Genomic DNA, 15,280 nt, shown 5'->3' on the forward strand with positions numbered 1-15,280 from the left:
AGTGGATGAGATTCACCCTGAGAGGCGAGGGCTCAGGATGTTGTGGGGCCATATTGGCTGACACACCTGCACATAATCATGTCGAAGTCGGGGACAGTTATTTTGGATTGTTCCAACTGCGGAAAAATCCCACTCCTCATCCTTCCCAGGAAAGTCTGTGCCAGTGTGCTGTAAAGAATAGCATTGAATCTGAGGTTCGACAAAAAATTTAACCACATCAAATATCAATTGATGTTTAGAGACTGAAAAATATAGCAATCCAAAAGATTAAAATATGTATTTCAGAAGAGATTAAACTAAGTCATGTCCAATCATCTCCATCTGCCATCTCCATCTCCATTTACAAAGTTGGTAAAGCTGGGAGTGAACATAACAGTTTACACGCTGATCAAGGCCCAAACCTTGGCCCATAGAAACACCAAGATTACGCAAAGATGGTTTCACTAAAGAAATTCAAGACTCTCTCTCTCCTTTTGGTCTAAACCAGCTGGAGCAGGACAGATAACTTAGAAACGCCATCAGGCTTGAAAGAAACATCTAGCCAAGGATCATCTATGTTACAGTGATCGAATCCACCTTCAAATCTACATATCAAATGACCCAAAGGAAGCAAGTATAACTAAAAACAGTTCTGTTCTGTAGCCGAGAACAGAAGCTTGGGGAGCACCCGAGGACACGGGTTTAGTCAAACCTTCACCATAAAAGGTTGTTTAAAAACAGGCCTGTAATTCTGTGGCAAAGAATGATCTAGATTTTATTTCAAACCATCTTCTTTATTTATTTATCTTATTTTTCTTTTTTGAGAGGTGGTTCAACAGCAGCTTGCTTGAAAAAAGCAGAAACTTAACCAGACATCTAAAAGTCCATTGGTCTTTTGAAGGACCTTTGGAGCTGTGCATTTAAAAGCATACAGAATAAGGAAGAAGGTAAAATGTTAAGTGGACTTGAGAAGTTTTATCACTGAGTCAACCAGTCTGTTTAGATCTCGTAATGAAATGGGAGAAAAAAGGGATCCCTGGTGGGGAAGGACAAGCTATTGAGATGGAAGAAGATGGAATCGTGTTGGCTCTGATATTATTAATGTCAAAAATAACATTTTGCTCTCTCTCTGAAATGGTGATGCGCTTTGTACGTGTGTTTGCTTTCATGTTTATTTTGTTGCTGAATTTTGTTGTGTGGTAGACTTATCTAAATGACAGATAAAACTGGGAAATGCCCTAATACCAAACTCTTTGCTCAGCTCCGTAATAAAATAATTACAAAGAAAAACTAATTTCAAAAGATGGTATATCTCTGGATTACAATTTTTTTATTTCTCGCGTGAGTTGGGGTGCGTGAGCTCTGCGCTATGAGAAGTGCAGTTTGTCCGCCATTGCTGTATGAAGAACTATCGGGCTTGGCGTTTGGCTGTCAACAATAAACTTGAGGTGCGGGACGCGGAGCTGAGAGGTCGAGTGAAAGCTCGTCGACTGCTCCAGAAACCAGCAGTCACCCCTGTCCCTCCCTGAAGAACATTTTCATGCCCACGGACGAGGCAACCATGTCCAATCTCAGCAAAGGCGGCACCAAGAAGGACACCAAAATGAGGATAAGGGCCTTTCCTGTAAGTGTACACCGCAGTAGGCTCTCTGACTGTCCGACGGGCGGTGACTCGATCACCGTGGTCTGGGCTGCTGGCTAAATGCTAGCAGGCTAACCAGCTGAGCAGCAGATATGACTTGCCAACCCATAAACAAAGTGCAGCCCCTCAAATGTCATGTCGCCCCTGTTTGTTGTCGGTTGGTTAGGTAGCCATTTGATGTAATAACAACCCAATGAAAAGTTTTAGGATCCAATTACTGCCCTTGATATTTAAATTAATTACAACTTCCCAGACGATAGCTAGCAGATTCTGTCGCCAGAGCTGACGCTAACGTTAGCACTCCCTCTTCTTGACACTTGTTGTTTGGCAGCTTTTCCACAAAGAATGCATGGCGTTTGTGTTTCTAAGCTCAGAATGTTCCAAAATTATAGCAACATTCCCTTTTGCCTTCGGGAAAACATTGGCATCTGGTTTTTTTTTTTGTTTGTTTGTTAGTTTGTTTTTACAGCTATGAATGGGTGCTTTGAGTCAACCAAACCTGCTAACCTAGATGTGGTTTCGCATCAGTGGTTAAGTACAGGCTAGTTCAGTATCTGCAGTTATTTAATGGTTCAAACTGGGGTTCTGGATTTCGGTCCACGTCCACCTGGCACTCCTTTTGACCGCAAGTCGCCTCAACATTTAATTCACGAACTGACCTTTTTCTGCATCAAACATTAGCTTGTCTGCTACTAGATAAGTGACAGTGTATATACGTTATCCAGCAAACAAATGGACTATTTACCCATCTATTTGAATGCTTGAATAATGTCAGGTTTTCTGTTCGTGACATTGTCTTCATTCGTTGTCGCACCTTTCTCCTGTTAATACAGTTATCTCCTTCAGACGTGAGTGCCTGCAGAGCGTGGCCCAGTTTTGACAGACTTTGACTGGCATCTTGACATGCATGTGTTTGGGCTTGTCTGACGAGAACAAACACACGTTTCTCTCCATATAATAACAAGGTCTTGGATAGATCACTGACATGCTGAGATTAACCGTTTCTGTTTAAAGCATTGATGTTGTTCCATATTATTGAATTATACATTATGACAATGCTGCGCTGCTTAGTAGTATTGCGGGGCAGAACTACCTTTTTTGGGTGGCTGAATGGATTTAAATGATTGGGACGAATAAAAACCGAGCTTCTGTAGCTACAATACCAATATAAGATACATATCACCTCTGGATATCTAAAGAACCTGAAATATTTCTCTTTAACTCACTGTGGAAGGGGGGAAAGTTTGTGCCAAGTTTTATCTTAAATGTCATCTTTCTGTTTTTATTTTAAAGGTGCAAATTGTATGTGTTATTCATCCATGCACTCGCTATGCAACGCCTTATCCCTCAGAGGCACAACAGGTCTGGAGTCTATCTCAGCTGATTAGTGGGTGAACCCAGACCCATATATATGTGAGATGACAGTGCTAACAGCTGTACCGCTGTAATTCAGTCCTATTGTGATGATCATGTTTGTATTGTTTCTCTCTATATAAACTGTAGTTGCAGCTCCTGAAATTAGATGCATTTTACCCTAAAAGTTCCTTTCAGCTACAGCTTTCATTCCTTCCCAGCTCAATAGCTACAACAGCTTAGTCTAGCTGCCAACGTGTCGTTTTATATCCCTTTTTTTTTTATACCTCATCTATCCATTAAACCATATTGTTTATGGAGTTTTTCTGGACAGTAAGTTCACTCCATATGTGGGAACTTTCTGGAGTTCTGGGGTGTTGAAAGGTTGGGTAGAGCTTTGACCTCGGGTACACTGCAGTACCATTTAAGCGATCAAAGCTTAGAGAGCAACTATTTAGGAAAATTAACTATTTCTTCTGTACATTTATTCCATGCACAGACACTCTGTGGACACATTTGCCCATAGTTCTAAGTCTTTTTGCATCAATAGCTTCGTATTGAGGAACATGGTCATTTGGTTCTAAATTTTGGCACAAATGCAGACAAGTGACCCATATCTGAGTTAATCCATTACTGGCTACCTTTTGCAGATGACGATGGATGAAAAGTATGTCAACAACATTTGGGACCTTTTGAAGAACGCCATCCAGGAAATCCAGAGGAAGAACAACAGTGGCCTGAGCTTTGAGGAACTTTACAGGAATGCCTATACCATGGTGCTACACAAACATGGAGAGAAGCTGTACACAGGCCTGCGGGAAGTCGTCACTGAACACCTTATCAACAAAGTAAGACTAACACGGCTCACAGGCCGACACAGGTGCAGAGAGAAAGTGACTGAAACATTCACAAGTGTATCTGACTTATCTCTCAACCATGTGTAAAAGGAAAATAAAGTTAAAAAACAAAACAGTACATTCTTGTCAGGGACTAAAAGTAGTCACGCGAGGATCCAGGACAATGACTGCCCACAGAAATGCTGATATTATTGGTGAATATTGTTAAAGTTTCGCCTCGTTGATTGACTAGCGAGACGCATTAAAGATGCATTCAGACGTTTGCTGCTTGACAGAATTTGCTTTTGGTGTTAAGCTTAGTTTTTCAGCTCGGCTTGTGTGTCATCCATGCAGATCAAAAGCACTACCAGGTAGTCGCTTTCTGCTCAAGAGCAAACTCCCGGGGTTGATTCAGTGCAACCGGAAAGTTGGAGAATTAAGTTGTCGATCAAATGTTGTCAAGTGGGGGATTTTGTAGGACAGGTTCGTCAGTCCTGCGACTGGCTACTAAGCGCCGAGTGTTGTCGGTTAAGGTCCATATCATTTATGCTCAGCTGTTTCAGACGGAAGATCAAGGCATCGCCATGTGTGTTTGAGATGTCCTGATGGATTCTGATTTTTCAGAAAGTAGATATATACTCGTTTGTTTTCTTTTTTTTTTCTTTTTTCACCTGGATAAACCCATTTAAAAAGACATGGGAAAATCCCAGATTTCAGTGAGTTATTCGTCAGTTAATTTGAGCAGCCTGAAAATAAATTTTAAAACTGCACAAAGACGTCAATCTGATACTAATCCTGTAACTATGACATTAATTGGTTTTTCAAATGCTCCCTAATAAGAGAGAAGCCTTCAGTGAGTGTTGCTCTCAAGCTGTCACGTGTGCTATATAGCATGTAATTAGCAGGAAATTAAGTTCTTCCATGACATCTGCAGCGAATGCCTCTGTGCAGATACCCAGTGAACAATATTTCAGCAGGCTGCGGTTAAATACCAGCCAGATGGTTTAACAGCTAAATTGAATGCATGTTCTCAACTTGGCAGCCTTCGTGAATTAGCAGTCAAGTAATGTCAACAAGCGGTAGATGAAAGAAGAAGATGGATGTGACACCCAGTTGTGTTTTTATAATCTAATAATGATCCAGATCTCGCGATGCAAGATGAACAGTAATGACGGCTTAAAGAACTGCAGCCAGATTCGAGCCATTGCCCGATCTGAAAACGGGTCCCGTAAGACTCGACAGCCAGCTGCATGACATCCACATTGTTTTTATTGACATTTCAGCTGCCTTATACAGACAGCAACTCGAACTGAGCGTGTGATATATTGTTGGCTGGGCCCCTATTTTTCACACTATATATGGTTAACTTTAGTTTTTCTTATGTTACCTCTGAGACACAATAGTGCCCTTGCACAGTCTTATGGTTCTTGAGCATCTAATCAGATAAAATCACACGTGATTATTGATGGAAAAACACTGCATATAACTTCTTGTAATTTTATAATTTAACTGATTTTGACTAAACTTAAGTCTACTTTATTTTGAGTCTTGTGTTTGTATATATATGCAAATTTGGTATTTTACAGTAGCAGCAAAAGAAAGTGTGAGAACAGATTGACACGGTCAAAGCACAGCAATATTTATATCCTCATAACCCTTACAATTGAAAAAACAATGAGGGTGAGTTATCTGTTTGTCTCCCAAGATCTGACACGGTTATAAGCATCATATGATTTAATTCTTGTAGTTATTAAGGCTGACCTGATGTAATACGAGAAGCAGAGGTAATAATTAATCATCTCTGCGCTGAGGAAGAATAAAAGGGGAGGTCGATGTGCCCTTAAGAATCCTTCTCCTACTGGGGCGCTGGGTTTACGATGCTGAGTCACACTGCAGTGTGACAGTTGTCAAGCTGTTGGATGCCTGACTAGTAGCATTAAAAACAGCCAGGAAGAGTCACAACAAAGAGCTCCCACGCTGGTTTCAGGTGCTTTTTGTTTTGGGTTTTGCTCTTAGTCTGTTGGTTTGTTTTCACTTGGTCTGTCACAGAGTATTACTGCAGAAGTCGCAGCTATATGTCCACCGCATGCGCATTTATGTCCCGACTTTTCCCCAAAGGTGCGAGAAGATGTCCTCAACTCCCTAAACAACAACTTCCTCCAAACCCTGAATCAGGCCTGGAATGACCATCAGACGGCGATGGTGATGATCAGAGACATCCTGATGTATATGGTGAGTGCAACATTTGTAGGACTGAAGATGAAAGGCGCTGATGTCTAACCGGAGCACGGCATAACCTTGCTGTACTTTTGGAGCTGATTATAGATGTAAATTCATGCATTTTAACAACATCTGAGCTGATACCCACTCGCGCATTGAAACACAAAAGACATTTGAGGTAATGTGAGAAATGCAAATGTTGTTCAAGACCTTTAACTGTCCTTCTTTTGTTTGTTTGTTTGTTTTCAGGACCGGGTGTATGTACAGCAGAACAATGTAGAGAATGTCTACAATCTGGGGCTTATCATCTTTAGGGATCAGGTGGTCCGTTATGGCTGCATCAGGGACCATCTCCGACAGACCCTGCTGGACATGATTGCGCGGGAGAGGAAGGGCGAGGTGGTGGACAGGTAGCCAAAAATCATAGTATATATTATATAGATAATATATTGAAACAATGATTTCTCTGAGCCTCATGCTGTGGAGGGTAACTGGGTTTTTTTTTTCAGTGAATGAATGAATAATAAAAAGGTATCTAGCAGCTGCAGTAAGTGAAATGAGCATCTACAAAAGGGTTATTTATGGTTTTCTTTCCTTTAAGTGTTTTTGGAGTTTCTTTGAGAAATCCTTTAGTATTTTTTTTTTCTTTTTCATCTCTCCTCCAGGGGGGCGATTAGAAATGCCTGCCAAATGTTAATGATCCTCGGCCTTGAAGGGAGGTCTGTGTATGAAGAAGACTTTGAAGCACCATTCTTAGAAATGTCTGCAGAATTTTTCCAGGTTTGGGAGAACAAAAATCATTCCTCTGACTTTTCTTTTTTTATTAATATTATTCAAACTAATCGTATTCTTCGCGAGTCGTATGAATAAGTTGGCAGTGTAAATACCGGTGACTGTCAAAACATCCTTGGAAAGGGATTGCCAACCCCAGCTGATATGTTATTCCTTGTTTTCACTCAGATGGAGAGCCAAAAGTTCCTTGCAGAAAACAGTGCCAGTGTTTATATAAAGAAGGTCGAAGCCAGAATTAATGAGGAGATTGAGCGGGTAATGCACTGCTTGGATAAATCCACAGAGGAGCCCATCGTCAAGGTGGTGGAGCGGGAGCTCATTTCTAAACACATGAAGACCATCGTAGAGATGGAGAACTCTGGCCTGGTTCACATGCTCAAGAACGGCAAGACGGACGGTAAGACTTCAATTCACAAAGCAGAGAAATGAGTCCTCGCCTCTCTTTAATGAAGTCAATGGTCATTAATACAACAATACTCCTTGTTTATTTCTCAAACTGCGTATATGTGGTATTTAAGAATCATTTGATGTCTGTGAAGCCGTAACTGGAGTGATGTCGGCAGATAATTCACTCCCCTTTGCTTTAAGCAGACCTGTGTCGTTTTCAGCAGTCTAAGATGCTCTGTCCTTTTCAGCCGGTAGAAATGGATTTACAGCATGTGTGTCCGTTGCGTATCCGTATCCACAGATTTGGCATGCATGTACAAGCTGTTCAGTCGGGTTCCCAACGGGCTGAAGACCATGTGCGAGTGTATGAGCTCGTACCTGCGGGAGCAAGGCAAGGCGCTCGTGTCGGAGGAGGGGGAGGGAAAAAACCCGGTAGATTACATCCAGGTATGTTCACAGGGAGACATCCGCTATTGCTCATCCTTAAACACGATGTCAGATTTTTCATTTGCATGCCCCAGCACGATAGGACTGTTCAGGTGTTATTGATTACTGAAAAGGAAAGACACTTGTCCAAATGTTTACTCTTGTCAGAGATCACAGAATAGTTTCCACAGGCACACTGAGGCATGCTGCTGCGTGATGAGCCTTGATCATGAAGCACCTCCATGACCTTCCAGCAGATCATAGCTGCTTTCACATTCATGATGGTAGCCACAAACCATGATGGGCTTTATATTCAGTCACGTTGGCATTGCTCTTTGAATTATTATGCCCGGTTGCTTTGGGAACCGGAGAGTAGGCTCTGTTTTTAAAGGCTTTTAGTGCCTCTGAAGCTCCTGCATAAAACCCGTTGCTGTCCAGCTGGCAGCTGCCTCCACATTTTCTGATCCGATGCTCTCCCCTTTCCAGCCTGACTCATCTCCTTTCATTCCTGTCTTCCTGTCGCCTCCTTACAGGGTTTGCTGGACCTCAAGTCCCGTTTTGACCGTTTCCTCCAGGAGTCTTTCAATAACGACCGGCTCTTCAAGCAGACCATTGCTGGCGATTTCGAGTACTTTCTTAACCTCAACTCCCGCTCGCCAGAATACCTCTCGCTCTTCATTGATGATAAACTGAAGAAGGGAGTAAAAGGGGTGAGCAATCTAATGGAGCTACACTTTTATTTTAGCACAGACGACAGATGCTGCTGGCTCATAATCTATTACCTCACCTCAGTGTGCGCCACCTGTTGTGTTCTGTTGTCACAACAAATTGCTTTTGGAAATTTTGTCTCTTGATTTGAAAACATTAAGTCTCTGTTTTCTTGTAGTTTCATTTGTTTATCTGTTTAAGTGGTATTACAGCAACATAATCTCAAGTCTTTATATATTTTGCATGCATATAGTCTGACCCTTTGGCTTGATTGATTTGTATCCAGCTAACAGAGCAGGAGGTGGAGTCCATACTGGACAAGGCCATGGTGCTCTTCCGCTTCATGCAGGAGAAGGACGTGTTTGAGAGGTACTACAAGCAGCACTTGGCTCGACGATTGCTCACCAACAAGAGCGTCTCTGATGACTCTGAAAAGAATATGATCTCAAAGCTAAAGGTGAGCAGGGCTGCGGCAGAACAAATTGATGCTCTCAGTACGTTGAATATTAACGGATAGCAAATATTAACAAAAATGGCAATCTAGCTCAAAAGATCTCTCGTGGTTCGCTTATCCCCATGTTCCATAACTTTTTTACACACGAGTAGGACTTTTTTTTTGTGTGTCAGTTGCTGAGGAAAAAATATATGGACTTGTTGATGGGTAGTTAATTTTTTTTTTGTGTGTGTTAACTACTGAAAACAGCTTTTGATAATTAAATGTTGCCCTTTTTCTGTTCTTGTGCTCAGACTGAGTGCGGCTGTCAATTCACTTCTAAACTGGAGGGCATGTTCCGGGACATGAGCATCTCAAACACAACCATGGATGAGTTTAGACAACACCTACAGACAACGGGGGTGAGCAGGCTCATTCTGTCAAATTAATAAGCCCGCATGCTATCTGCCGTCGGTACATGACTGCGAGATTGACAGCAAAGCTGCGCTGCTCAGTTACATGGAAACAATCGTGGACTTAATTAGCTGTGTCCTACTGACTTGTGCTTTGTTTTCATTGCTTTTTTTGTGTTTTTTCTGTCTGTATCTCCATCTAGTAGCCATTGTATCTGATGCAAGTGTGCTTTATAATTGGCACAAAGATGATTCATGATGATAAGTACAAAATATGTGACTCAATGATAAACTTTTTCAAGATGCAACGGATTAATCTCTTTCTAACAAAAAGCTCATGCACATAGTTTGTTGTTATTGGTCTTTAGTCATTAGGAAGTCCTGCCTACCGTGTGTTTGATTGTTTGTTTGTTTCTAAAACCTAATTGCATATATATATATATATATATATATATATATATATATATATATATATATATATATATATATATATATATTCTGGTTTTTTTTCACTTCAGGTGTCACTTGGAGGGGTTGATCTCACTGTGAGAGTCCTGACCACAGGATACTGGCCAACACAATCAGCAACACCCAAGTGCAATATCCCCCCTTCACCGCGACATGCATTTGAAGTTTTTAGAAGGTTTGTCTCTTAAGGGCCCCATATGGCGAAAGTGTGTTTTGATAAAGTTCAATGCTTTTTTTTTTTTTTTTTTTTTTTTTTTTTTTTTTTTAAATTAACTTCAAGATCGCAAACACAACCTGTGAAAAGGTCTTACTATTCCCACTGCTCCCGCCTCCCTTCAACTCCACTGCCTCCTACCTTTACAGAACATTTCTTATTTTATCTGTTTTCGAAGTCGCAGGATAACCAAGAAGTGTCAGATAAGAATTTCTAACCCCAAAGTTTTAGAAATGCTTATCTTGTATTAGTCAATGATTTTTTTTTTTTGGAAAGGAAAAGGTTTGCGCCTGTTTTGTTGACTGTTTTCTTCTTTTCGTGTGGAAACTGATGAGAGACACTCTTCAGTTCCCTGCCCACTGTTTGTTGAAGGTGGAACTTTTTGTGTAATCCTACCAGCTGAACTGTTAAAAGTTGCTGCCAAACTTCATGTTCATGCTTATTCTTTTGCTATAGGCGGGACGCGCTTACACCATTAGTTGTGTTGCCTTGATTGTTAGAGGTTAACCCAGCATTACTCCCCTCTGCTTGCAGGTTTTATCTCGGTAAGCACAGTGGGAGACAACTCACTCTGCAGCACCATATGGGCTCTGCAGATTTAAATGCCACCTTCTACGGTCCCATCAAAAAGGTATGTGCCACACGTGAAGTGGAGTTTAGTGGATTTCAACATAATGACTGATACTTTGTAATAGAGGGCTGCATTGGGATTGTCCCGCGGGACCCAACTCAAATCTCGCGGGAGCGGGTGATATGAACTTTGCTGCGGGTGGCTAAAAAAAATAAACACTGCGGGATCGGGATGTAGGCTAGCGACAAGGTGACGATAAATGATGTGGAAAGGAAACCCACAGAAGGTCTTTACAGCACAAAGACAAAGCAGGGCAAGTCTGACATCTGGAGAAGTTTCTTAATTGTCTGTGACAAAGACGGAATGAACTGGACTGTTAGTTGTAACAAATGTCCAAAAATATAGTCTACAACGGACACAAATGTGGCACCTCTGGGTTGAGGCGACACATTTGCACTGTCAAAGCAAGCTGCTTTTCAAGAGTAAACAACTTCTCCCTTCACACATTAAACAAGAAACTACTGAGAAATGTTTCAAAGTGTGCTGACTAGACATACGGCCAAATGACTTGGACAATCACCTCAATCACTGCGTGATTATATAAAGGTAGAAAAATACAGAGGAGGAGAACAGAATATGAAACAGCCTTTACTTAATTAAAAACTAAATGAAAACAATGAAATCAGAGTGCTATTCCTGACCAGTGCGTCAAAAGACATGCTGGCCAGGAAAACTAAAATAACAACCCCATGAATCTCTTTATTAATAACCTATAAAATGAGGTGTTTTCTCCTGCGGGACGGGAGAAGACACAAAATCAATGCATTTCTATTATTGTGCGGGCAGAAATTCTCAAAGTTTTGCAGAAATTCAGCCGGAACGGGATGAAGAAAACAGTCCCACACACGGCTCTACTTTGTAACACTTGTATGGTATCTGTCACTTGTGGACAGGAAACTCTGATCTGTGGTGTTAAAAGAACATTCTCTTGACTTATCAAGGTGTTTGCTATTTAAACTTTTAACTTTTTATAACAGTTTTTTTTTTTTTAATGATACTTGCTGCAACGTAACATCGAAGTAAAGAACAGCTTAATTTGCCAAGTATTTAGTGCCGCTTCAGCATCACCTGCACTTCAGCATCATTTTTGTTATTTTTACATCGTCAAAGCACAATTGAAATCTTTGTGAACCTTTTTGGACACTTCTTCTGCCGTTGTAGGATGTTCTGTGTCATTCTTTTAGATAACAGGCATTTATCGTGTCAACAGGAGGATGGGTCCGAGGTTGGAGTAGGAGGGGCCCAGGTGACGGGCTCCAACACCAGAAAGCACATCCTGCAGGTGTCCACCTTTCAGATGACCATCCTCATGCTTTTCAACAACAGAGAAAAGTCCACATTTGAGGTAACTGTAGTCGTGTTTTCTTGTGCCAAGCAAGTTTGATGCAAACTGCTGAGAACTTGCAGAAAGTACAAATTGAATTCGTACGCACTTGGATTCACTGGTTTGTGCTACACGGTGATTATTGAGAAGGAAGAAGAAAACACGCAAACGAAACAAATGGCCTCAGCTATCTATGTGGAAAGAAATGTAGAGACCTTAAGGACTTTTTTTCCAACTGGGCATGTCAGCTGGTCATTTTTTAAATGATTTCAACTTTGTTATGAACTTGTTTGCAAACGGTGTTTATGTCTCATGTTGTTCATTAACTCATTCTTTAATTTTTGCCTTATCATCTGACACTGTACTTAAAAATCCACAACAGAAAATAGCATCTAATATCGGTAACTAAAGACTAAACTAAAGACTTGCAACAAGGAGTTGTTACGGACCGATGTTACGGACTTGCTGCCTCAGTTATTGAGTCTTGTTTTACCGTGACACCGACCTCGCCCTCTTCAACGTGCAGGAGATCCAGCAGGAGACGGACATCCCAGAGAGGGAGCTGGTGCGAGCGCTGCAGTCTCTGGCCTGTGGGAAGCCCACGCAGAGAGTTCTCACTAAGGAGCCCAAGTCCAAGGAGATTGAAAACGGGCACGTGTTTACAGTTAATGACCAGTTTACCTCCAAACTGCATCGTGTCAAAATCCAGACGGGTAAACAAAACCTTTTAAGTTGATTCGATGTTTTAAAGCAGACTCTGGAAGTTTGTTGTTTATTAAATGCGTTTTTTTTAGAAATCTTCTTGCCACCTTCATTCAGGAAAAGTTCCAAATTGCAGTATTTTAACGTCATGTAACGCTCTCTTCGGGTGTTTTGTTAAACCTTATGCCCCTCGTCCAGTTCAGGGGAGCATGCCTTGCTTTTATCAGATTTCTTGTGTGTAATTTTCTCCTCTAGTCGCTGCTAAACAGGGGGAGTCGGACCCGGAGAGGAAGGAGACGCGACAAAAAGTGGACGACGACAGAAAGCATGAGATTGAAGCTGCCATCGTTCGCATCATGAAGTCTCGGAAGAAGATGCAGCACAACGTCCTCGTTGCAGAGGTCAGTCGGTCGAGTGTGAAATTACAAATACTTTCTTATTAAATCAAGAAACGCTCGCTGCTTATTGCTTTGGTTTCACCGCAGCCCGTCTGTGCGCTACAGCAAAAGGCCTTTGACAAAGTTAAATGATGACGGGATGAAAAGGGACGTGTGCTAATTACTGCTTTGTATCTCCACAGGTCACACAGCAGCTGCGAGCACGATTCCTTCCCAGTCCTGTAGTCATCAAGAAGCGCATTGAAGGACTCATTGAGAGAGAATATTTGGCAAGAACACCGGAGGACCGCAAAGTGTACACTTATGTAGCATAACTCACTGAAAGCTAGCATCAAGATGAGAGAAATTGAGGGCCTTCTTTTTTCTTTTTCTTTTTTTTTCTTTTTCTCGTGGACTGCTATGTGTTTGAACTTGGAAGTGCTTTCTTCATTGATTCTGGGAAACACTGGGAAGCTTAACTTTTCTTCCAGACAATGTGTTTTAAAAAAAAAAAAAGAGAGAGAGAGAAAGGAAAAATCATGCAAAAGATGGTGAAGTTTTCTCACAATATTAGATTTCTTCAGAGAAATTAAAGGAGGGCGGGATGGAGGGGGGGAGGGGGGGGGGGTCTAGTTTTGTATAAACTCCCGTTTCTTGTGGCCTTTGGAGAGAACTCGGTGAGCCTGTTTGCCAGTTAACCACTCACTGTCAAGAACACGCTTCTAGCAAACGTGGCTACACGGAGACCAAGAAAACATTTGAACTCACTCCCCTGTTTTAAATGTTAACGTCAATGTGTTCTACTCTGTGTTTCGTGGCACAGTTGCGGCTGTATAGCTTGACAGACAGTTTTGGCCTTTTCCTCACAGAAGATTTTTTTTTTAGATTTCAAGAAAAAAGACGGAATTGTTAAGCAGTACAGACCTGGTTTACAGCAGCAGTGAAATACGCCATGAAGATTTCTTAATTTATGTTGCAAGGATGTCTGTTGTTTTGGTTTTTTTTTTGGGGGGGGGGGGGGTTTTAACGTTGCGTATAAATACAGTTCATCTCACGTGACTGAAATATATTTAAAGTCATTCTTGGTAATGTGGGCCAGGTCTGTACTAGTGTCCAGAGAGATCAAGGGCTGTTGGTTCATGGCATGCTTTTATCTAATGGGTCAGTCGGGGGAGGGGGGGCACATTTAAAACGCCATGACTGTTTGGCACGTTTTTCACTTAAGGCCTGCTGTTTGATCAGCCAAAAAAAAAAAAGAGAGAGAGAGCTCTGCTCTTGGAATGGAAAACTCCTTGTGGTGCGGGTTTCAAACATGATTTTTTTTTTTTTTTAAGTTTTGTTCCTTCTTGACTGCATTTTGAACAGGTGGAACCAGTGAAGCACCGTGCTCTAATGTGTACAAATTGTAAAATAATAATTGTACTCACTGCGAAGGTGGATTGTACAGGGCCTTGTTTTCATCATATTAAATGTAGAGTTAAAAATGATCCTTTTTTTTTTTTCTCTCCTTCTAAACATATTTCACAAGAAGGCCTCAAAAAAGCCATAGAAATGGTTTCCTCGCTTGCCATATTTGAAGCTTCATTTAAATGGGAAACTGCATTCAAATGTTCCGTGCTGTGGAGAATTTGGCAGATGTCCAAAGAGCATTGTTTGCTTCATGTTTGAAGATTTATTTGTATTTAACGTCCTTCGGTTGTGGAGTTCATAAGGAAATATGCAAGCAATGCGATGTGGCGTGTTACAGTAGAATCGCTTTCCCGTTACGCTGAGAAGTGTTGGAGGTTTCTACCCTCTTGTTGCCCGATGCTGAGGAAAAAGCTTTCATCCCAGTCCTTTTTTCACAGTTATTCCAATTGCAGCCATAAGCTAAAAGCATGTAATTACAAAAATATATTTGTTCTTTAGACTAAAAGTGTTGCTTTGACTTTGAACTCTTTAGAATGTCTCATACGATGTTGAGATGGTGAAAAAAGATGCTTTTTTTTTCTGTTGTTGAATTTAAAGCTTATTAATAAGAAATATTCTTTTTTTTTTAACAACCATTTGTGTTTCAGAAACTAAAATAAGATCTTTGTTCATTCAGACCAAAGCAGTGTGTCTGATTGGGGGAAAAATACCTATAGGATATAAAGAAATATCAAAGCAGCCTACTGGAATTTAATTGAAAAAAAGGGGTAAGTCTTCAACCACTGCAGTAATGAGAGAATAGTAACAATTATGAGGGCACAATTTCAGGTTGGAAGGACAATCAATTTGCGACGGAAGGGAATATGAAACTTTATTTTGCATCAACTCAAACACTGAACATTTGTTCAGACTTCTTCGAAGACGACCACTGTCATTTACTGACCGTGTTTGTTCCCAAACTGTCA

At 41.1% G+C, this 15,280-nt stretch overlaps 1 protein-coding gene across 1 annotated transcript; it reads left to right on the top strand.

The window, feature by feature from the left end:
* Positions 1–1,351: 1,351 nt before the first annotated feature.
* cul3b (cullin 3b) lies at positions 1,352–14,392 on the top strand. Its single transcript, XM_072392617.1, has 16 exons — positions 1,352–1,603; positions 3,625–3,822; positions 5,929–6,042; positions 6,280–6,440; positions 6,696–6,810; positions 6,991–7,219; positions 7,511–7,656; positions 8,169–8,345; positions 8,630–8,800; positions 9,091–9,198; positions 9,708–9,832; positions 10,406–10,502; positions 11,713–11,847; positions 12,353–12,539; positions 12,784–12,929; positions 13,109–14,392. Exons 1-16 carry the CDS (start codon positions 1,520–1,522, stop codon positions 13,238–13,240), a joined length of 2,325 nt encoding a protein of 774 aa, XP_072248718.1. The 5' UTR covers positions 1,352–1,519; the 3' UTR covers positions 13,241–14,392.
* The last annotated feature ends 888 nt before the right edge of the window (positions 14,393–15,280 follow it).

Source organism: Leuresthes tenuis, unplaced genomic scaffold, assembly GCF_036924035.1.
Source record: "Leuresthes tenuis unplaced genomic scaffold, fLeuTen1.0.hap1 SCAF_9, whole genome shotgun sequence".
Lineage (NCBI taxonomy): Eukaryota > Metazoa > Chordata > Actinopteri > Atheriniformes > Atherinopsidae > Leuresthes > Leuresthes tenuis.

What these genes read in the sequence shown, in the direction of transcription:
- cul3b (XM_072392617.1), top strand. Translation starts at nt 1,520, where the DNA reads ATGCCCACGGACGAGGCAACCATGTCCAATCTCAGCAAAGGCGGCACC. An exon ending in AAGGGCGAGGTGGTGGACAG is followed by an intron (nt 6,441 to 6,695) that starts GTAGCCAAAAAT and finishes TCTCTCCTCCAG; the next exon opens with GGGGGCGATTAGAAATGCCT. An exon ending in TGAAGAAGGGAGTAAAAGGG is followed by an intron (nt 8,346 to 8,629) that starts GTGAGCAATCTA and finishes ATTTGTATCCAG; the next exon opens with CTAACAGAGCAGGAGGTGGA.